Raw genomic sequence first — 24,440 nt, 5'->3', positions numbered from 1 at the left:
GCAAGAGCCTGAAATCTCTGGTCACATCACATCCATAGTCAAGAGCAGAGAGAACATGAGTTCCTGAATACCAGTACTCATTTCTCTTTCTGCGCTCTTGTACAATCCAGGATCCCATGCCTGGGGAGTGATGCCACCCACAGTGGATGGGTCTTCCCATCCCAATTCACGGCATCAGCACCCCAACTCTGGACATGACCAGAGGCCTATCTCACAGGTGAGTTTTAGATTTTGTCATGTTGGCAATTAGTACTGTCACAAGGTTGTATGAATAAATATAAAGGAATAGATCCACTTGGATGAGACTGTCCCCATTGTTTAAGGCTTCTTTGAATTCCAAACTTTTGCACATATGAAACATGGTAAAAAGCTAATACAGTGAAAAACTTGAATTTTCCTCTGTATGATATATATAACACTGAAAATTTTTTCCTCCTAAAAGTCTCTATTACTATTAAATACTGTATCTTGGAGATATATTGAATTAGCATATTAAAATAATTTTGACCTGTAGGCACTGAATGCTTCTATATCACTTTTTTTTCAGATTGAGTTTTTGGGAATTAGATACTAAAGACTCTCTCTCTCTACTCTTTTGACCACACTGCGTCAGGCTCTCCGAACAGAAATGGCCTAGATGCTCTGCTATAAATAATCTCTGCCATCTCCTTTTAAGGTTTTGCTTGTGATCAAATGCTCAACCCAATAGTGATGCTCCCCACATGTGTCCTGGGGTTCTATTTCAGTGTGACCCAGGTGACCTCAGAACTTCCCTTCAGTGCAGTTCTAGTGGCTTCTGAAAGTATTTTAAACATTTTCATTTTGAAACAACTGGTAAAGTGCTATATATAAAAAAAAAAATAGGACAAAGATCTTCACACACTCTTTACCTAGATTTTTCTAAACACACACACTTGCAATATGAAATAATTATAATGATCAAAACCACAGAACTAACATAGGAACAATACTATTGTCTAATCTGAATACCTAACTTAAATGTCACTGATGACCACTTTTTGCCTTAGGTATAATGCACTGAACTTGGATCTCAGGCCTCCTTAGTCAGCTTTAATCTGGAAAGATTGCTTAGTCTCTGTCTTTATGACCTTGACATATTGGAGTGCTACTAGACAATTCTTAAGTGGCTTTCAGCTTGGGTTTGTCTTGATGTTCCTCATGACTAAACTCAGGTTATGCAATTATTTTGGCAAAAACACAACACCAGAAGCTCAGTTAGCTTAAGGTAAAAAAAAAAACCTATTTTGGTTCAGAATAGAGATCATGGGAAGTCTAAAAATAAAGAGCCCTTATGAGGGTAACTGAATTCAGGTTAGCCCGCAATAATATACTTTTTTATATAGTTCAATTATAGTTTGTCTCTTTATCTTTTTCTTTATCTTTTGCTCTTATTCTTTCCCAAGGAGACAAAAAGAACTGGCTATGAGTGTTGGGCAAAGGCATCTAATTCTGACAATTCTCCATGGATCGCCAAGATGATCCAAGGCAGAAAGATAGTGATGTTCAGGCCAGAATCTCCAAAGGGGGACAGTGCAGTGTGGCTGAAAATGACCTTCTGTAGGAGACAGGCGTGGCTGGAACCCTATCACTGATGAGGTAACGGATCATGGGAAAGTTATATAACGTTTTTGAGCCCCGTTTTCCTCATCTGCAAAATAGAGACGCTTTGTGGGTTCACTGAGGACAGAGCACACAGACTTGGAGCTGGTACTTAATATTTGTCTGAATGTGTGCATGGATTGCAAACACGCTCAGACACCACCCTCTAAAGGACAGCCCCAGGCGGTTGATCCTTGGCTAGCTGGCTCAGTTACTGGGAGAATCGTGATTCTCTGGTAATGGGAAGAAATGATTCTGTTCTTCTTGGTGTGCAGTAAAGCTGGTATGGGGCTTCTGGGCCTAGAATGAGCCTTGCTAGTAAGTACACTTGGTCACTGGGGATGCGCCATCTCTCTGTCATCTTTAAGTTTACCCACAAGGCCACTGTTCTGTCATAGTTATTCTTATTGGAATGTCCCTTATCAGAAGCAGCTTCCCACTTCCTTTGGTCACTCTGTCTTGTCCACCCTCCTCATGCTCAGCTGATATAGGGTGTCAGCATAATAAACTGGCTGAATACAGATTCACAAGAGGAAATGAATAGATGTTTATTAACATGTGCATTGTGCACGCGCAGGCTGAGCGCTCAGGGAAGAGTAACAAAAGGGCTGGCTAGATTGGACTCATGTGTCTTCTTAGGTTATATTTAGAGATAGTTGGGCTTTTGTGTTGGGGAAACAAGTTATGGGAAGGTGACCAGGAGAGAGACAGTAAGCAGGGTTGTTGCACAGACGTCAGTGAGAGCCTTCAGAATCCTAGTCAGGAGCCCTCCTCTTCCCAGAACAGAGAGAACATGTGAAAACAAATTTTTGTATGTGTGACAATTTCTTGAAAAAACAAACTTTCCTTTACAAAAGAAAACAAAGAGCTTCCTTTAAAGATGTTTCCTGGGTCTGTTGGTTATCAGTGGTCTTCTGCTTAAAATCACCTGCCATGCCAAATAGGCACATTTTGAAGTGTATAACTGGCTACTCTCAGCACTCAGGGCTTCTTCTTTCTCTTGCAGGTCTCTCTGGCTTGTGCAGAGGTCCCTGCTCTGCTTTCTCTAGAACCAGTTCCCAGGTACTAGGAAGGGAGAAGATGGAAGCTTGAGCTGCCACAGAGGCAGACAGCTATTTCTCCCTGTGATGAGAGCACAGGGAGCCACAGTGTGATGTCCCAGGGACCCCTCCTCAGCTCCAACTGTTGGCATTAGCCACGGTGCCACAACCACTCATATTCCCAGAGGAACAGGAAGATGGAATTTTTAATGTAAATCCCTTGAGTTTTAAGTATCAGTGACGAATAAGATGAAAAATTAGGTACTGTACGCCCAAGCAAGGGGGCGGGGGTTTATGAGTGGGAGGTTGCTTAGTGAGATCCTGTCTCTGAAAACAAACAAATGAACAAACTGACCTCCAAATAGAAAAATAATCAAGAAAGTGTTTTGAAGAACAAAACCATTCTGACTTAGAAATTTAGAATCAGAATGTGGGTGAGGTTGAGATTCACGTAATTTAATCCCCTAACTTTATAGATAGAAAAATGGTGGCTTAAATTAAAGAAGTGACTCTGGTGTTACAGAGCTAGCTAGATTTTGAGGGGTTAGGACTTGGATGGAGTTAAAATCATCTTTGTGTCAGCGTTACACAAAAGCCTTTTAAAGACCCGTGGGCTTGCGGTAGAGAGTGGCATTCAAACTTCGGAGCGAGTGAAGGCCCGGGTAAGCACTGCCATGAGTCTCGGGTTTGCCTCTGCCCTGGATTTTCTCTTGAAAGAGAGGAAGGTGAGCTGTCCTGTGTTGGGGTTTATAGACATGGTGCTGTAGTTTTCATTGATGGCTTCCTTGTCGGCTGGTGACGTCATCGGCAACAGGTGACACAACTCACTGTTGCTATCTGTTTAGTCTGAGGGTTTGATTTGTGAATGGCTACCCAGGTGAAGCCAGGATGTAGACTAACCCCACCCCAAAAAAATTCAGGACAAGTCAGTATTAAGAAAACATGTTCTTTTGTTTAAGAGAAGAACAAAAGTGCACACCCAAGAGTAGATACAGGTGTATGTGGAGAGAGTGGCACTAAATGTCCTAAAAAAGCATGTAAATACAGTGTATGTGGCTTTAGAAGTTACTTAGCTCAAAGTATAGAATCAAAAGACTGAGTAAAAAATATTTTGATATACTTATTTTTAGCTAATAATTTTTCTTTAATGAGGTGAATTATAAAGTAGTTAATGAGGTGCCTCTGTGCCGACATTTAAAGAAATAAATGCTAATGATATACAAATGTAAATCAGAAAGGTCACAGAAATTCTTAGGATCCATAGGTCACAAGAAGGTCAATACACATGTTTTGAGTATCAATATGGCTCATAATTGTGTGTGTGTGTGTGTGTGTGTGTGTGTGTGTGTGTGTGTCTCCTACAAAATGGGAGTCTGGCCCCTTCTAGGCAATATGGTTAGCTGTATAATAATTCTTGATATTTAGTCAATGAGACAATCACACCAGAGCTACATGACCTCCCTCTTTTCTTTCTCATGTTTCTTTAAATTTTCCTATCTTTCCACTCTACCTAAAGGGCAGTGTTATGCCAGGAGGGCACAGTTCAGTGGCCACTCAAGGCTGCTGAGCTGTCCCCATTACATTCATTCTCATTCTATGGAAAATCGCCTCTGTTGTCCCCCACCCCACACCCAATCATCTGACCCCAGAGCCCCCTTCCTTAGCCTCGTGAGGAATTCTCCCTTCTATCTCTCTTCTCTGGACCAAGTTTAACCAGGTCTTCCCAATACTGCCTTGAATATATTTTATTTTTAAATGTTTTGTTGTTGTTGTTGTTGGTGTGTGTGTGTGTGTGTGTGTGTGTGTGTGTGTGTAGGGGCATACATACATTGTGTGTTGGGGGGGGTTCTACTTCTATTCTTTGTGTCAGGCCTACATGCCAAGGGCTTGTGTTGAGGATGACCTGAGTCCATATTTCCCAGGCTGGCCTGATTTTTGCCTTGGTTCCTAGCTTTTCTCTTCCATTCACTTCCATTCTCAAGAGGTTTAACCAAACCAAAGTAAGGAACAGGCCAAGTGAAGTGTCTTCAGAGTTTGGAGTTTGTGGTGTTGATGGAGAAGATAAAGGGTCCATGGTCAAATTAGCTTTGCAGCAAGGTGCTGGGTGGATGTGGTAGGTGGGTGAAGCTGCAAGGTGAACTTTAGCAGTTTACAGTCTCCAGTAACTAATGTAGGCTCTCCACAGGGATCCCGGCTCTCAGCTTTCTCTGTAGTGGGTGCGCAGGGGGCGGGGGTGGGGGGGTGGAGGGGCACTCCTCTCCCTCTGAGGTGGGAAGCTTGATCCCACGGAAAAACATGTCTTAAATATTTCAGAATTTCTGAAGACAAACAACGTCCTAATCCAGGTGCTTACACAAAAGTTTTGCTAGACTTGCAAACAAAATGAAGAAGATTGTCAGTGCAAAAAAGTAACCCAAGCTTGTAAAATCTCATTTGGCATCTGTAAGGAGGGCTCAGGAGCATCTTGTAAACCCATCAGAGTGTTTCCCTCTGTGAGCTGTGAGCTGTGAGCTGTGAGCTGTGAGCTGTAGCAGTGGGAAATTGAGGCTCGAGGCTAGGGCTTAGTTGTTTTTAAAAGCAAAGGAGTCTTTTATTTCAGGAGATGACTTATGGATTTTTATTTACTTAAAATATGCTTCATGTCACCTCCCCTGGACCCAGGGAACCACCAAATTGCTCTTTGCTTCTCTGAGTCTATTTTAGATGTTCCACAGAAGTGAGGGCTTCAGGGTTCATTTATGTTGCTGGGTAAGGCAGGATTCCCTTCTTAAAAGGCTGAATAGTATTGCATTGCATTTATACATCATATTTTCAATATCCATTTACACACTGGTAGACATTTAGCCTTGCTCCACATGTTGGCTGTTACAAATAATGATAATAGGGTAATTAATGCCAATATCTCTCTGGGATCCTTAATTACCTTGTATAACTATCCATAAGTGGGATTGGTCAACCATGCAGTTTTTACATGTATATTTTATATATTTATATTTTTCAAGTTTTTATATGTAGAGGAATTGTCCTGCTGCCTTCTATAATGGATAGAAGATGTTACATTCCCTCCAACAATCCCTGATTCTAATCTCTCCATGTCCTAGCCAATACTTGTCATTAGGTCTCTTTGATAATGACCATTCTAGCAGGTGTGAGGTGATATCGCAGTGGGATATCTGCTTTTGATACTAAAGGAAGAAAATGACACTGTATTCTAGCTGTAAAGGACCTATGCCCATGCTTTCATCCTCTTCAAAGGTTAAAAATAACTTGAGAGCTTTTAGGTTAAAGAAAAAAAAAAAACTGTAACAATGCTAACTAAGGTCGGTGTTAACTATTTGGTTACTAGCCCCACATGCCATCTGATTCCTGTCCAGATGGAAACTAGACTTAAAGAAAATGCCCCAACCCTAAGCCCATGAAAGCTTAACCTCAGCACTGATGAAGAAATTGAGTGAGCTAGCAGTTGGCTCTCCAGGGTCTGGGTGAGGGCATGAAATCAGACAAGAACACAGAGGGCCAAATCTCCTACTTTGCACATCCTCCCTAAGCGTGAATCCCGAGGACTGATGAACACCCAGATCTGAAGAATGGCGTGCTGCAGCATGGGCATGGCGGGTGGTACAGGGTACCACAGTTTCGATGACAGCTTCCACAGCTGGGTACTAGCTACCTCCCTAAGGGTCTAGTCTTTGAATGATGAGCTCTTTGTTGGAGACAGGGTGATATCTCAAGTTCAATTCTCCTCCAACATATTAAGCTTCAGCCCTCAGCATGGTCCTGAGCTCAGCCCTCCCCTCAGCAGCCATACCATCCTCAGGGATGCAGGACTCACCCCTCCATTGGCCTTCAGTGCCAATGGAATGCTGAGGAATAGCCCCCCTTTTTTTCCCAGTCCTGGCTGGGTGTAACTCAAGGACTTCCCACCTTGAGCACTCCTTTCCTTGTCCAGCTCATGTCTCTAATCCTGACCTTAGCCCCTGCGCTCACACTTAGACTTGCCATCTTTAGTTTATGTCCTTTCTCATCCCATCTTCTTCCCAGAGGGAGCCACTTCTGCTTCCAGGTCATCTACTGTCCCTACAGGTCACTGTTTCCTGCCTGCCTGCCACTGTCTGCAAGGACCTGAGTGTCAAGCCCATGCACTGCGGAGCCATCCTTGAGAGGCCTGGCTCTCAGCATTGCCATGTGTCTTTTACATTTCTTTGCTATGTTTCTTATATGACTGACTTAAAACTACTGAATAATATTGGAGGAAGATACAAGTGTGTTTTCAAATGCTGATTTCAGCGCCTTGAGATCTGGTTATCTCTCTGCCATGGGCACTGTTAGGAATTTTGAACTATCTCCTGTAACCATGTGATGATAATAAGGAATTATACCCCCCGCCCCCAGTTATCCCTAGTTGGCTAAATAAAGATGCTGAAGCCCATGGCAGGACAGAAGGGAGGGAAGCAGAGTTTAAGGTGCCTGGACTTGGTCCATGAGAGAAAGGGAGAAGAAGAGGGGATCAGGAGAAGGAGGGTAAGAAGCAGGAAGAGAGGGGTTGCTATGAGGCAAGATGGCGGTGAGCATGTGGCTGTGAGGACAGACTGATGGAGCAGAAGCCGCCCTGGGAGTCATCAGATCGGCAAGTGATTGGCTTTTACGTGTGTTTGAAAGTTTCTAGGATTCGAGTAGTTCAGAATCTGCCCAGCCTGTTGCCTACAACTTAAAAAGAAATCGTATTCTCTCCATGCCAATCACTGGGGGAACTAGCTGGTTAAAGAAAACTGTTACGGTAATAATTTCATGTATTAATTAAAATATAAAGAAGAATTCATCTTTCACAGAATAGTAGTACAGATGAAGCTGGCAGCCATTGTTTCTATGGTGCTCTGATGACGGGTGTTTATGAATGTTTAAGAAGCTGTGACTCTTGGTCTTCCTGCTGCCCGCCTCTCCACACCAAACCCTGTGGCACTCAAATATGCTGCTAGTATCATTTTTATGTCTGGTGGCCTATCTGGATCAGACAGGCCCTGGGCTTTATAATGCTTGTACAATAATAACATGGCAGGAAGCTAGAGCTACAGAAACCAAAGGGGCTGTACTCACTCCTTACTATACTGACTCTGGGTGCTGTAGTTCTCCAAAGGAAAGTCAGATAGAGATGACTCACTCAGGCTGGCTTGTCACCCAGGCCACTCAAGTCAAGATTCTGGTATCACTTCCCAAGTCCAATCCCAAAGGCAGTTCTAGTTTTACCCTTCAAGGAAAGATTTTGTGAGGTAACCAGATGAGACTGGGGGTGCGGGTGAGCGTGGGGCTCTGCTGCCTGTTCCCTGGAACTCACTTCCCATCTCTGAGAGGTAAGGTGAGAGACCAGCCAAGCACAGCACTCTGCCCCTGCCCTCTGCAGTGCACTGGCCACCTCTTGCCCTGCCTGTCTCAGCAGGGTGGAGCTGAATGGGGCCACTGCAGACTGGCTCCCTTTTTGATAATGGAGAAGATGGGGTGGGGCTTCTTCTTTCTAAGCGCCACATCAAAGCATTATTCCTAGACTCACAGTGACTCCCACGCTTCACGGTCCAAGAGGCTCTTCATGTATGATCAAGTACTTAAAAGATCTTTTATATAACGCTCAAGATGAAAATAGGAGCTGTTTCTTTAATTCTTACTACACAATTTGAAAGAAACTCTTTAATATTCTATTCAACTATTTCTTCTCTTTTTTTCCCCCTCTTTCTTGCTGGCTCTGAAAAGTAAATGCACCCATAAATATGCAGAATGTGGGAGGCTGACTTTTCCTATATCTAATAAAAACCTTGGGGAGTAATTGAAATAACTTGGTGTGGGCAGCCAGGTTACATGCTGCATAATATCAAAAGAGAACGCACAGCGAGGAAAAGCAACAGAAAATAGGAAGAGGAGCTGGAGAATAAAACCAGGACATTAGATAACAGGTAACTATGGGAAACTAAAAATATCCCTTTAGAATTACATTCTTGGAAGATCTGATGAAAAGTGTATTCAAAGATGCAATAATGCGAGACAAGGTGAACATTTGTACAATTCTAAGGAATGCAAATGGAAGAAAGAAATCTCCCCCGTCTCTAGCGTCTCTCCCTGCACAGGCAGAAGTCGGGCCTTGCGCTGAACTCACATGCATTTCTTTGTGATGAGTCTCTCCTCCTACCGCCCTCTGCCTTCTGCTATGGACAACCTAGATTTTAAAGAAGTGTGTGAGGTTAAGGCAGCAGAACACTCAAGGAGAAGGGGCTACTCTTGGTTGCCAGGGGTACTCTTTGGAGCATTTCACTCTGGTCTTTATGAGTTTTATAAAAGATTACCAGATTTGGGGTGGGAAAGTGTTGTTGGCACATCTGGATCTTGAGAAAGATGGAAATGTTGGCTGTGAAGTCACACAGAGGGAGGATGACTGGGGCGGGGCGGTGCATGCCTGACGGGTCTGGCTGCCCATCACTCTGACTTAACTGCATACCTTCATACCATGATTATTTCAGAAAAGTAGGATTGAGGGAAGAAAGAAAGGAACCACTCAAAATTTCTCAAAAAACAATCCTAGGGTATGTCCTACTAATCTTTCTTCTCATATATAGCCCTTCACCATTTTCTTTTTTTTAAATGTGGTAAAAACTATAATATCCAATTTTATGGTCTAATTTTCCTTTGTCTGTGCTTTGACTATTATCCATAATTTCCTAAAGCTGCATACTATTCCAAAGAAATGGGCTTCTCTTGTTTTTCCAGTCTGTATTGAAAGCAAGTCTCTGTAGCACTGGGGGCTTTTGTAGTCTCTCAATGACATGCAGTAAAGGCTTGTATCTGGAGGATCCCCAAGCAGTTTTCATATACACTGTCTGCTCCCTGTTGGCTGTGTTCACACGTAGGGCAAGGCTGACCTTTCTCTATAGATCACTGCAGATCACAGGGCAGCGGAGGCCTGACCTTCCTTGGTATCTGAGTAGAGTGAGACAAAGTAGGCAGAAGTTTCAGTCCTATAACTTTCCATCTCTGTGACCTGGGACAAAACTCTTTACTTGTCCTTGTCTTCTCCTTCTGAGCTACAGCAGAGTCATTAGCCTCACACTTTGCCCATTGTGAGAAAAATGTTCTAACACATTGGGTAATTGAGTGCTATAGCCAATGTGTGCTTTGTAAGTTTCCTCCCCTAGTTCTACCATAACACTCCCAGGGTGATTGCAATCAATATCTTAGTTCTGAGGAAATATAATAACTCATACTTGCTGACGGTGTTTATCGTGGACAGGATCAAAAGAAATATACATAAGTAGACATACTGAAAGTGAAATGTGTTTTTCAGCACTTGGTAGGAGTTCAGCAAATGACAGCTACTATTAACAAGTTAACATATCTTTGTCCTCCTTTGGAGAATAGGACATTCATACCGTGTAGAATACTTATTTTAAGAAATATATTATTTGTAGGTAGCACATCTAGTTAAAAGCCATGCTTGAAAAATCTCTATACATCTTTAGTCAGTGGAGATGGTAACGCATGGGCATTAGCTGGGCTGTAGCTTATTAACCAGGAGTTTTATGAGCATCTTAAAGCAGTCTACCACCTCCTAGTACAACATAGAGGGTAGAGACTCACAGGAGGAAAGCTCTGCAGAAATGTGGGAACGCTCTACTGGGCCGAGTAGAGCTTTCACAGTGACCTTGTTTAACTAAGGCTTATTTGGGCCATACTTCTTGAGCTGTATATCTCTGCACTTGGCTGAGGATTGCTAGAAACTTTTTCACTGCTGGGTAAGTTTCATGGCCTTCATGTCCTTTGTCTGCATCCTGTCTACATCCTGTTCTCCTTTTCTGTGTGTAAATGTGTTGACGGCTGGAGCACTGTGTTCAGAAAGGTAGTGCTGTTGGAAGGGAGACCCTACTGTGTTCTGGTTGTCCAGTGGTAACTTTTGTAGCAATTCCCAAATAAAGTCAGTTCTTAGAGGAGGCGCTTTGGTGAGGACACAGGTGACAGGCTACGCACCGTTTTTTGAGATACTCTGGTAGTCTCTGTGATTGCAATGGTTTCTTTTCCTCAAATGGTGGTAAATGGATTTTTCTTCAACTCTGAAACAAATATATAAATATTACATTTAATATCAAGATACTCGATGATGATAGTAAAAGAAGCATGTTTCTGTGATGCTTGTAGAAGTACAGTAAAAACAACTCAGCACACCCAAGCTTCCCTGACAGTCTCTTTACACTGTGAATGTATTTTCCAGTGTCCTGTGACACAAGGCACACCATACGTGAAGGGTGTTGTTTATATTAAAGTTTTGCTTTTGTGTGGAGCCCAGCACAGCCACACCTTTCTAATCTTTCCACTACAAGTAGTTGCTGCAATTTCTTCAGCAGCCGTTTACCACTCTGTTATTCGGAGGTGGAATGTACTCCCTGTCTTGGCTGCTGTGAGGCTGTGGGAGGTGCTCTTGCCTTGCGGTCTGCCCTCTTCTGTACACACGTGTGTGTGCTGCGGAGCTTGTAGAAGCATTCACGTCCACATGCAATGATGGCTCCATTTCCTGCTTCCCTTTGTGCCTAGACTGTCTGTGTCACTAATCCCTGGATGGTGCAATAGTGCCACAAGTGTGCAGTGGCAATTTCTAGTAGTCTTTATTAGGAAACACTTGGAAGGCAACTCTTGTTTTTTCTTTCTTCATTCCCTACCTCCAAACTGCTGCCCAGAGAAGGAATGCTACTGTCTTGGACAGTGGAGTCAAACATCTACCTTGGAAAGGCAGAGGGGTAAGTGGGAGGAGCCTGTGTCCCTAGGAGACTGGGTAGAGTTGCGCTTCAGCACTAGTTGTAGCCAGGCATGGTGGGGCACACCTTTAATCCCAGCACTCAAGAGGCAGAGGCAAGTGGATCTCTGTGAGTTCAAGGCCAGCCTGGTTTACAAAGTGAGTCCAGGACAGCCATGGCTACAGAGAGAAACCCTGTCTTGAAAAAGCAAACAAAAACAACAGCAACAAAACCACTAGTCCTAAATTGCAAGTCTCTGAGCTTTTCTGTGTGAGAAAAGTGAACTTGTATTTTTATCAGTTCAAGCCTTCTGTTAAGTCTTTCTCACTTGGAGCTGAATCTAATATTAATGGACACATAGCTTGGAGACAAATTTGACACCAGTATTGGGTTATAATTATAGAAGATTTAAGCAATTTTCTTGGCTCCCTTTTGTACTATCTATTTTATTTTGCCAAGATTTTAATTTAATTTGAATGTAATTTAGTATTATGTTGCCAGTACATTTATAGACTTCCTAAACTCATTTTTGAAACAAGACTATATATAAACTAATGAATGATAATTTAACTCATAAATATTCCATTACTATTAAAATGAATTTCCATTCTCATAAATTTGTATTTAACATCCTTGCATACAATCATCCTTTATTTTCAAGCATTATGGAAATTATATCCATTGTATTACAGTACTTGGCAACTGTCTCAAGTCCTTCAGAAAGGAAAATATGGATCATGTTTAGGTTTTCAGGATGCATTGAAAGTAGCATTTAGGAATACCTACAGACAATACTTCTTGAACTATTCCAAGGAAAGAAAGAAAGAAAGAAAGAAAGAAAGAAAGAAAGAATAAGAAACAAAAAGAAAAAATAAGCAGAAATAGCACTTCTAGAGTCTCATGAAGCCAGTCTCATGTTTATCCTCAAACCATGTTAAGACACTCCCCAAATACCTCTCCACACAACAGGCCATAAACATTGATTCAACAATGCTCAATAGAAACTTGCAAATTGAATATAAACAAAGATCAGAAAGATTATCCATCATGACCAAGTTAGCTTTATGCTGGAGATGCAGGGATAATTCAACATACTAAATTAATTAGTTATAATAAACAACAAAATGGATGGAAAGTCAACACTCACATGGTAATCTCAAAAGCTGTAGAAAAGGCCTTTGACACAATTCAACATGCTTTTATGATTAATAATCCTTGACAAAATAGGACTGAAGGTGATAGTCCTCAACATATTAAAAGATAAATATGAGAAATTTCTGTGTAACTTTACCCTCAATGGTGAAAATTTGAAGCAATCCCACTGAAATCATAAAAGAGATGGAACTGCCCACTGTCCCAGCCCTTTTCAACATTGTGTTTGACTCACTAGCTGGAACAAAAGGACAAGTGAAGAAAATCCAAGGAATACAAATAGGAGAAAAAGTTGACCTAGTCTTATTTGCAGATGACATGATAGTCTACCTAAGAGATCACAAAATTCTACCAGAAGGCCTCTATAAAATGACACACAGTTTCTCTAAAATTGGCAGGGCATAGGATCAACTTTCACAGATCAGAAGCTTTTCTATACACACAACAAACATACAGAGAAGATGATCATGAGCACACTCTTAATCACAATAGCCTCAAAGAAAATAATGTATCTAGGAAGAAGGAAAAAAACCTCTACAACGACAACTTCAATTCTCTGAAGAAAGAGCTAGAGAAAGACAATGGAAAATGGAAAGGTATCCCATGATCATGGACTCGTAGAGTTAATATTGTGAAAATGACCATTCTACCAAAGTTCATTTATAGATTCAATATAATGCCAATTAAAATCCCAATTTCATTCTTTATAGAAAGAAAAAAAAATTACTTGGAACAACGAAAGACTCTAGACACCTAAAATAGCCCTGAGCAAAAAGAGCAAAGCTAGAGAGTTTACCATTCCATTTCTCAAGATATATTATAGAGCCAATGTATATATAAGACAATATAGTACTGGCACCAAAACAAACATGTAGACCAATGGTTCAAAATCAAAGACTAAAACATGAGTACACATAACTACAGGCACTTAATATTTGACTCAGATATCAAAAGGACGACTGGAAAAAAGACAGCATCTTCAGCAATGATGCTGAGAAAACTGAATATCTACATGTACAAGAATTGAAATTATATCCACATCTATCCCCTTGTATGAAAACAAGCTCCAAATGGATCAAAATCCAAAATGTGAAACACTGAAACTGCTAGAAGAAAAACACAGGCAGGACCCTAGAGGAAACAGGTACAGGAAAAGACTTTCTAAATAGGAACCCATTTACGCAGGAATTGAGGCAACAATTAACCAATGAAACCTTATAAAACTAAAAAGCCTCTGGACGGCCAAGCACAGACAATAAACGCTAGAGAAGGTGGAAGATGAAAGGGAGCCTTCATTCACTGTTGGTGGGACTGAAAACTGGTCCAGCCACTGCGGAAATCAATACAGAGAACTCTCAAAAAACAAACAAACAAACAAAAAACCAACAACAAAAACAAAAGAAAAAAAAACAAAACAACAAAAAAACCACAACTATAACTCCTCAGCACATTGGCCTCTTATTCCACAGAGACTTGCTTAGCCATGTCCATTGCTGATCTAGTCAAGATAACTTGGAAATTGAAACAACCGAAACGTCCACTAATTGATGAGTGGACAATGAAAATGTAGTACATGTACACTGTGGAATATTATTTATTTGTAAAAAAATTGAAATTTGCAGATAAATGTATGAAACTAAAAAAAAAAAAAAAAAATCATACGGAGTGGGTAACCAAGACCCAGAATGACAAACATTGCATGTGCTCTGCTTTTTGTGGGAGTATATACCTTGGCGTAACTGCAGAATCCTGGAAGTTTCGAGGGGACCATGTATAGGGGGACAGTGATGGAGATGGGAACAACAGGACACGAGTGATTTGAAGGAGAAATTGAGGAGATGAGGATGGCACTTTACTTAGGGAAGGGGAAGACAGATGAACAGAAGGAAGGGAAAGGAACAGTAAGAATGTCTGAAAAAAGTCATAAGAAGTCATATTATTATTTACTTAAAATTAGGTATAATACATACAAAACTGTTACATACATACATATATACATACATACATACATACATATGTATGTAGCTTAAATGACATCTTCCATCTGGGCTGACAACTCTCCCCTTAAAGAGATGTAGACTGACAAAACCCAAAAGACACCCAAAATATTATAGGCTGTAACTGTTGCCTTTGGTTGCCTCACAGAGGTAGAAAGTCAGACCGTATTACCGAAAATACATACTTTTTAGACATGGAACCCAGATGACCTGAGCTGGATCTGACTTTAAAGCTTCCTTCCTGAACACTAGCTTTTGTGGTACCAGATGTTGCCATATAAAGCTTCCAAGGGAGGGAATCAGCTCCTACCTAGATTTGATGCCTACGAACCACAATAACGACCAACATGGCATGGTAGCCCTAAGGGTACAGTAGTGGTGTGACTAACTTGGTGGTAACCACAGATCTCTAAAGTCTCTTAAGGTCTTTTCAGCATGAGGGAAACCATGCCTAGCCAACCACACAGGGTAATGAGGTCAAAGACCTTGGAAGCCACTACACTCAAACAGCATAATTTGTAGCTACATTCTAAATATTTATCCTCATACCTGCAGATAATTTCTCACCCTTCATCAAAAAAACTTAACGCCTCTTTTCAACAAATGGAGACTATTACAGAAAGCCACACTGATACAAATGAAGAGAACAAGAGTTCATGTGGTACCCAGGCCCTACGGACACACGTACAACATAATCCCTATACCGAAGGCTCAGGGAACATTATAGAAGACGGAGTAGAAAGGTTGTAAGACTCAGAGGAACAGGAAATTTGCTGTGAGATCGTGTCTCCTAGAACTGTCAGGGAGACTACACTGATGGAGTCTCAACAACACGGCAGCCTGAACAGGATCTGATCATCAGTGACACCAATGAACATGCTAACATGTCTGTGGAAATCCCATGGGATCTCAGCCCTAGGCAAAGAGCTACAGGCACCTGGGGAATGCTGAGATGACGATAAATGGTCTTTCTCAGAGAAGACTTCCCTAGGTGGTTATCCAAAACCAAATGGGCAGCCATGAGATCACATGCATGGAGGTAGCACTATACAGACTGAACAGGTTGCACGTATGTACTTAGGTATCCATGTAACAATAACTAAAGAAAGAGAGAGAATGAGTTTGAAACAGAGCAAGGTGGGGTACTTGGGAGGGGTTTGTAGGAGGAAACGGAAGAGAGGAAGTGATGTAAGTACAATTTTAAAAATTATTATAAAAAATAAAGTTTATAAAAGGGGTTCAACTGAACAAAAGGGGGATGAGGGACCCCAATTGCACTTGGCTCACCTGTCCCAGCAAAACCATTTGGTGAGTCACACCAAGTGCCCAAGGTCCCAATAAAAGAGAGAGGAAAAAAATTGGCCTACTAAGTGCTGCCTGAATTCCCATCCCTCAAAACTATGAGATATCAAATAAACAAACAAACAAGCTTGTCTTAAGCTACTAAGTTTAGAGTACTTTGTTGTGTGATTGATACCTAGAACAGATGACTATAGAATTCTAGATTATGGTATATTTCCTTAGATGATTGAAGAAATTTACTCATGAGTTCTAAGCCTCCCAGCGTAGAGTAGGAAGCGATTGTTGCTTGGCATTTTAGAAACATGGACTATCACTTTGTTTCAACTATTCTAAAGTGTTGGAGGGCAGGTTTGGTGCATATTTCTTTCCTTCACAGTATCAGACATTGAAAAAGATCTTTTAATTTAGGGAGTCATGTTTCACAGTTATATTCTTAAATAATTTCAAAGAGAATAGTCCCATTTCTTTTTGTTTCTCCTAGAACTATTATTTGAATAATAGCGCATCCGAATTGGTTTTCTAATTGTCCTAGGGGTTTTTTGGTGTCCTATTTTTAATCTCTTTGCATTTTCTCTCATTTTTAAAAGAACAATATTCTCAACTTCATCTTCCAACCCTACTACAAAATAATGCTCTTGGCATAATTTCAAAGTAGCTTGTTCTTTGAAGAGTCCTTTAATTTTATATGTTCTTGTTTTAGGATTGTAGTATTTTCCCTGATCTTTATTATGATGTTAATTATAGTTATTAATTGTTATTTTTCTAAGTATAATAGTAGAGGTTTTTTTTTTTTCATGAAAGAAAACAATGGGTGAGTGAATGTGGGACAGAGGAGAGGTTTGGGTAGCTAGGAGAACCGGAGGGATGGGAAATTGAGGTCAGGATATATTGTATGAGAGAAAAAAAACCTATTTGCAAAAATAAAATGTTTTTTTTCCAGTGCAAGAAATATGGCTTGGTAGATAAGAACACAGATTGCTTTTCTAGAGGACCTGGGTTCAATTCCCAGCATGCACATGGCAGCATACAACCTTTTATAATTCCAGTTCCGGGGACCTGATGCCCTCCTCTGGTCTCCACAGGAACTGCAGTGACATGTGCACAAATATATATGCAGACAAAACACCTCCACACACGAACTAAACATGTAAAAATCTCAAAATAGAAAAAAATAAAAATACAAAAGTGTCTCTCTTTAATGTCCCTCCCTTTTTCTCTTCCCCTCCATTTCTCCTTCCATGTTTGAAGTTTTGTCAGATGTCTAACAATCTGAGGTTGTTTGATTACACTGGAACACTGGAGCCCCGTGAATACCAGTGCTGCCAGCTGTGGTCACTGTGTGTGGCTTATGCTGTAGGTTGAGCTGGCTGGGCTTGAGGCACTAACTCTCTTTATTAGGTTGGCCTGTGTACATGTCTGAGAGGTGTTGTCTTAACTAAGTGAATTGGTATAGGAAGTCAGCCACTATGGGTGGGGCTATTCTCTAGACAGAAGGTCGGTCTGTTTAAGAGTGGAGCAGTCAAGTAAGCAAGCACCCCACATGCATCGGTTTCTCTCTGGTCTTGACCATGGATGTGGTGTAACAAGCCGCCCTGAGTGCCTGTCGCCCTGACTTTCCCACACAGTGGCCTGGAACCTGGAACTGTCAGCAAAAGTGAACCCTTTCTAATTAAATTGGTTATTGATGGGTTGTTTTATTAGGGCACCAGAGATGGAGCTAGACCGCTCTCAGTGTCTTTGGGACTCTCCTCTAGGTCTGGTCACACTGCTTGGAAGGCTTGTTGGGTATGTAGTCGTGAGAATGCACGCTTTGTTACTGACACCAGGGCTGAATAGAGAAAGATTCTCCCGGACCACAGACTATTGCCTTTAGCATCTCTAAAGAGAAAAGCTCTCATCTTCTCTGAGGTGAGGTAGCACAGCTGCCCACCTGTGTAGAGGTACAGGATTAGAAAAGCGGCATTGTCAGCCAGCTGAACACCAATATTTCTGCTTTTAGCTTTCATCTTCCTTTTTTTACAGCCACCCTGTAGAGAGAGGCCTCCAGTCCTGAGGAGTTTTACAGTGTAAACTGGGGTGGCTGGCCGACATTCTCTCTCCAGCTTGTGATGCAGTGCTCCTGAACCTACCTACTGTCCTTCCCTATTGGCTGTGTTTCTTGCTGGCTGTCACACTCTTCCTGTCTTCTTTGTTCTTGTGGATGAATTCATTTCCTGTTCTGGCTGGAAAGCGCCTCAAGGGGAGGAGAAAGGGCTTGTTTTTGAGCTGCTCGCTCATCCAGGAGCTTGGAATTGAGACTGTGTGGTTTATGTCCTGTCTTGACTACTTTACTGTGCTTTGAGAAAACATATGGGAAGTGGACATTAGATGTGAGTTCAATGCTAAAATAATTTCACGGTCAATAAAGAATGCGTATTTTCTTCGGGAAAGTAATTGTTACCAACATTTAGTCATAAATATATTTTTAATAATTCTAAGAGTGAAATTTATGTACTGAAATATTGTTTTGCTCAAGGCATTACTCATGGAGAGTAAATATCGTGGTTATTAGTCTTTAGAGGAACAGTCGTCTGCACTGTTCATTAGAAGAATGTAGACATCTTTGGCAGTCACTGATAGATCCATTAACATTGTTGACCGAAAGCAGCATCTATAATTTTAGGATTAAAGTCTTACACTGCATCCTGGGAGTATTTAAATAACCAGCAGTACTGTCTTCCCTCATAGCCATTCCAATAAAGAGTTTCCTCACAAAATTCTAGGAGTTGAATTTCCAAGGAATTTTGACAGTATTGGGGAGGGGCAATATTCCGAAATGCCTACAAGGTAAGATTGTAAGACAAGGGGAGTTGTGTTTATGTCAGGAGCACTGGACTTGCATTACTGAGACAATCTGGGAATGCTAACTAGGACCAACCACCAGGAGGCTAGGACTGTTCTCAGTGCAAAACTCTCTTTTTGTTCTCTCATAGTCAAGTGGAATCAAGCATCCCAGCCTGATCCTTTGTTTCCTTTTTTTGTTGTTGTTGTTTGTTTTTGTTTTATTTCACAACAAAACTAGTGCTTCCTTCCTGTGTTTTGGGGATGCCCTACATTTGGCCTAATGCCTGGAAGCAGAGGTAGAAAAGTAATCAGACTGAATCCCAGCACTATCAGCTCCATCTACTGGCAGTACTGGCTTTGCATGGCCACATTTTGGTTTCTAGCACTAAATTGCGAAGAGATACATGAATATACCAACCAAGGACATTGCCAGCAGAGAACCTAGACCCGCTGTTCAAATGTAGCCAATGGACAGCTCATTTTCCATGGGGGGAAGGGGTTGGGGAAGAGCAAGGGACTGCCTCTGACAGGAACATTGGTGGCTGTGATTTGATCAGCCCCTTGCCGGAGAGGCACTGTGGAAACACAGAGGAAGGGGATGCACGCTATCCAGATGAGACCTGATAGGCTGTGGTCTATCAGAGGTCTAGGGGGAGGGGAATAGAGAGGAAAATAGGAGGGAGGGTGGGAACAGGAAGATAAGAGCAAGGGGATTACAATCCAGATGTAATATGAATAAATTATTTTTTAAAAAAGAAAGAAAAGATACATGTGGAATAGAGTGGTTTCTTGTTGCTTTTCCTACCATTTGATCAGGTAACAAAATTACTTCTTGAGAGACTTCCTGGAGCTCTCATTCCACTAGAGTCAAACACAACAAAGCCCCTTCTCCCTCACTCTATCTTCATTGCCTGGGGACTCCACCTCTCAGTGCAGACACAGGGTCTCCCTTGCTTCTTCCCATGGACCCTCCAAGACCTCCTTTCTAGCCTGTATCTTTCCTTCTTGTCAGTCCCCAACCCACAAAAGCACTTTGCACCAGGGATTCCCGGCAACAACACTGGGTTGAGACACAGATCAGCTCCTCACTTAACCTACATCAGAGAAGCTTCTTGCAGTAGATACAAATCACCACAGAGACCCACAGCAGGACAATGTACAGAAAAAAAAGATGCTTTGGAGCACTTGGTTCTAACTGTGATGTCTTCGTCAAATTCTTCCCCTCAAGACTCAGGAATCTATGTAGAAGAGGAGGGGGTAAGATTTTAAGAGCCAGAGGTGATGGGTGACTCCAAGGAAAATGTCTACCAGACAGAACAGGACTGATGCACATATGAACTCACAGACACTGTGGAGGCACAGTCAAGATGTGCAGAGGTTCAAGCCAGATGGGATCCAAGAACTTAGAGGGGGAAGCATACATGGGGTCTCAGTCCTAACCAAGAAGCTATTTGCAACTGATACTTGCTAGCAGAAGGAAAATCAATTTTCTCCAGTGGAGTACCACTGGCTATACCAGTCATACTCCTGGGTAGTCCCAATGCCCAGGAATGGTTGGCCAACACAAAACAAACTCAATGGTCTTTTTTGTGAACTTTTTGTTTCGTCTTATTGGTCTTTTGCCTGTTAATTTAGATTTTCAGCTCAATTGAGGTTTTTATTTGTTTGTTCCTTGTTTTTTTTTTTTTTTTTTTTTAAATTGGGAACGATAGAGAAAGAGGAAGTGAGACTATAGTATTGGGTGAGGAAAGAGGAAGGGAGAAACTTGGGAGGAGTTGAGGGACAGGAAAAGCGTGATCAAAATCTATTATATGAAACATTTTAATGACAAACTCAAGTGAAAAAAAGTAAATCCAAGAATGATCCTCAAGAATAACATAGTGAGGAGAGATTTATCTATGAAATACGACCTTGTATTGCTTACAGTAGACCTACTTCAGGAAGGACAAGAACACTTTCCAAAGTGTTAGTTGTTCACCAGAGCTCTTTGTGAAAAATCAAATGTGCTCAGCTTCAAGCATCTATCACATTCTGGTAAACTTTCTTAGGCATAAAATTATTTTGAAAAATTTATATTTGAGCACAGCATCTGCATCACTTCTGCCTCACCCCATTCCAACTCCTTCTGTGGACCCTATCTCTCCCTCCCAAATTCATGGTCTCTTCTATGTTGTTACATACATACATACATACATATGTAACAATAATATATAATAACAATATATTATATTATATATAATATGATGCAAACAAATATGCACAATGTATATATAATATACTGACTCCATTTGTATATAGCTTATATGTTCATGTGTCCATCACTAAGCACTTGAAATTGGACAACCTATATGGGAGGTCATTTCTGGAGAAAAACAGATTCTCCCTCTCTTGGCTGCCAATCATCACCTGCAGCTATTTAATCTAAAGGTGGGACCATTTGAAAGTTTCTACCCATGGAAATTTCATAATTTTCATAATCATGTAGTCTGTAGGCTTTGTAACCCAAAGCTATGCATTGTCTAATAACCCCCAGTCACAGGCGTGCAAACCTGCCACCGGGTTGTCACTCAGAGGAGAACAAAGTCTGCAGTAACAACAGAAGCCACTGCCATTGCCCTGGCTGCTTCCGAGAACTTGAAGGGAGATGCTACAACTGAAGGCGCCACACCCTTTGAACACAGGGCTTGGATGAACTGAGCTGACACTGAGCTGGAAGGCTGAGGACTGGCTTTCACAGGAAGAAGGAGCTCTGTGGCTGCCAGGAGACAGGCGGTCTTAGGACATTTTTATTCTTCTCAGAAACACAAGGAGTTTGGATGTAATTTTGGAGATCATATTAAGTTAAATAATGGGGGGGGGTGGGTAAGTCCCAGAAGTGATGGAGAAGGCTGGGGAGAGGCTCTGGAACAGAAAAAGGGCGCTGTTTGTCCTGAAGGCCAGGCAGAGCAGTGAATTAGCATCACACTGGGTAACTTGGAGACTGTGCTGGCTGTACTGGGGAAGGGGCCTTTCTACTGGGAAATGTTAGGGCAAAAAGTGGAGAGCTTACTTTCTTGTGGGGGTGGAGGTCAGGCTAATAGGAGGCTAAGGGCGGTGGATGAGAGACCTTTGAAAATTCTTTTTTTTTCCCCCTTTGACACTAGCCACATCCCAGAAGCCTCACTCTTCATTCACTGGATCACAGAGCCCCGGAGATTCAGCCTTGGAGGGTGGTGGACATGGAGTATGACTTGCTGAGCATCAGAGAGACTGAGAATGGCCTAATTAATTCTGCAGGGGAGAGAGGTGACTACAGAGAGGAGGTGCTGGGGCCCAGACAAGAGAAGAGCGGCAGGAGATGTTTTGAGATTGTACATGAGAATAGATTTATGGGCCTCGTATTTAACTGTCACAAGCTGCTGGACTCTGTAATGCAGCAGATCTATTAGGTTAACCTCCCGGCAACATTTCTTCCTCTGCTGTTCTGTGGGCTGGAGAAGTTATAATTCTCTTTATCGTAGCTTTTATCCACTCCAGATTTAAATGAGTTAGGCCAATATGTTTGTGGGGTCACTACGACGTGATAAAACTGAAAGAATTAACAGGGTGGTGGGTATGAACCTCAGCGGTGGCAGAAAAGATTGTTAGGATTTAATAACATTTCTTAAAGGATGCTCCATCAAGCATAAGCTTCTCACGAGGCATCTTTCTCCTAAACACACAGTCCCGCATCATCCCACATTTCAATATGTTTAGGCAATGTCTATATCAGCAGCAGGAACAGGCCAAGACAATAATGTTAATTTCAGAGATAGAAAAAGGGTTTTGGCATATTAAGTGCCCCACAGTCAGTGAATAGGCTTCTCTTTATTTAAACTAGCATTTCCAAAGCTTGCTTGAATCATGTATGTTTTAGAAAATACATATAATATTCAATAAAGGAAACAATGAGCCAGGTGAAAAGATATCATATAGAATGAGAGAAAATTCTTTGCTATGTATACATAACAGAGGATTAGCATCCATTATATACAAAGAACTAACTAACTAAATAAATATCAAGAAGTCAAGCTAATAAAAAGAGGGACGAATGAAATGAACAACAGTTCTCAAAAGATGAAGTACAGTGGTCAATAAACACATGAAAGTATGTTCAACCTCACTAGGCATCAGAAGAGTGTACAAAACAAAACAAAACAAAACAACAACAACAAACCTATGTGAGACTCTATATCATCCTTGTCACATAAGAAACTGCAGAATTTTCAGCCCAAAATGGGACATCTATATAAACTACCTCCTTCCAAGTTTAAGGGATCATTGTGGAAAGTAGGCCAGCAAGATTGCAAAAGCCGGAGGTGATGGATGACTACAAGGGAACAGTATCTCTGAACACAACAGGGCAGCTGTGCATATACACACCCACAACATTGTGATGACATGTGGCGCCCGCACCACCGTGGTACTGAGTTGAGGGCGAGGGACTGAGGATTTAACTCATGCACACACACACACACACACATGCACACAATAACACAGTGGGTCCTTCGTGCTAAGAGAGCAGCAGCTGCAGCAGCAGCGGCGGCAGCGGTTTATTCTTCTTCCCCAGAGTTCCAAAGAACCTTCTTATAGGCAGCCAAACAGGAAGCCTCCTCCCAGGTGAAATCCTTCAAGAGGTAATCACACACAGGAGGAAAAGTCTCCAGGAAGGGAGGGGCGCCTTCTCAGAGCAGTAAACAGGACTAGCTAACCAAGATAAACACAGACCTGGAAGCTGCTAGAAACAGGACATGAAACAGCAAGACAGGCAGGCAGCCCAGTCAGGCCTGGTTCCTACAATGACGTGCACCACATGACCTGCCCATGACCTACATGTGACCTGCACATGATCAGCACAAATTCACAGAAGGGAGCTGAGCAAGAAGAAGTGCCATCCACAGTTGAGGATAGCTGCCGGGAGAGGGAAAGACAGGTTTGTTTTTGTTTTAAAACATAGCTCTTTTGATCACACTCCAGTGGAAGACCATATAAGCTGGACTATATGGGTTTTTAAAAAGATAGAAAATTGGGTACGCAGAAAAGCGGGTGCATCAGGAAGTAGTTTCGGGAGGTAGATGAATATGATCAAAAACATTGCATGAAAATTTTCAAAGAACCAAAAGACAAATCAAATGTTGGGGAGAATGTGAATAAAGAGAACACCGCTGATTAGAAAATAAACTAAGCCAGCCACCATGAAATCAATACTGATATTCCCCTAAAACTAAAGACAAGACTACCATCTGAGCCAGCTATACCACTCCTGTGTATTTACCAAAAGGCTCCAAGTCAACATCGCAGGAACACCTAGGCTTTATTGCAGTGCTAGTCACAATAGGCGAGTTGTGGAAACCATCCTAGGTGTTGAACAACAGAGACATGGATAAAATCTCTCTCTCTCTCTCTCTCTCTCTCTCTCCTCTCCTCCTCTCTCCTCTCCCTCCTCCTCTCCTCTCTCTCTCTCTCTCTCTCTCTCTCTCTCTCTCTCTCTCTCTCTCTCTCTCTCTCCCTCCCTCCCTCCCTCCCTCCCTCCCTCCTTCCTTAGACATAATTTCATCCATATATACATCCATGTATATATAGTGATTGGTATACACACACATATGTATATCTCAGCATCTCTTTAACCCTTGGACTTCCAAGTCCTATAAGCAACATTATGCAAGAATTAGCAACATTCAGCCAACTACTAAATTATACAATTAGTCTAAAAAGAGTTACCT

General features: G+C 41.7%; 1 protein-coding gene across 1 annotated transcript in view; it reads right to left on the bottom strand.

Moving 5' to 3' along the window:
- Positions 1 to 24,440, bottom strand: part of Aoah (acyloxyacyl hydrolase) — a 193,287-nt gene that overhangs the window by 36,965 nt on the left and 131,882 nt on the right. The window contains exon 13 of the mRNA XM_051168326.1: positions 10,665 to 10,747. Within this exon, the coding sequence (XP_051024283.1) occupies positions 10,665 to 10,747 (83 nt within the window). The remainder of the gene's footprint in view (positions 1 to 10,664; positions 10,748 to 24,440) is intronic.

This window comes from Acomys russatus, chromosome 3 (assembly GCF_903995435.1).
Source record: "Acomys russatus chromosome 3, mAcoRus1.1, whole genome shotgun sequence".
In the NCBI taxonomy this organism is placed as follows: Eukaryota; Metazoa; Chordata; class Mammalia; order Rodentia; family Muridae; genus Acomys; species Acomys russatus.
Note: the sequence above shows the minus strand (reverse complement) of the source record. Positions and strands in the feature narration are given on the sequence as shown.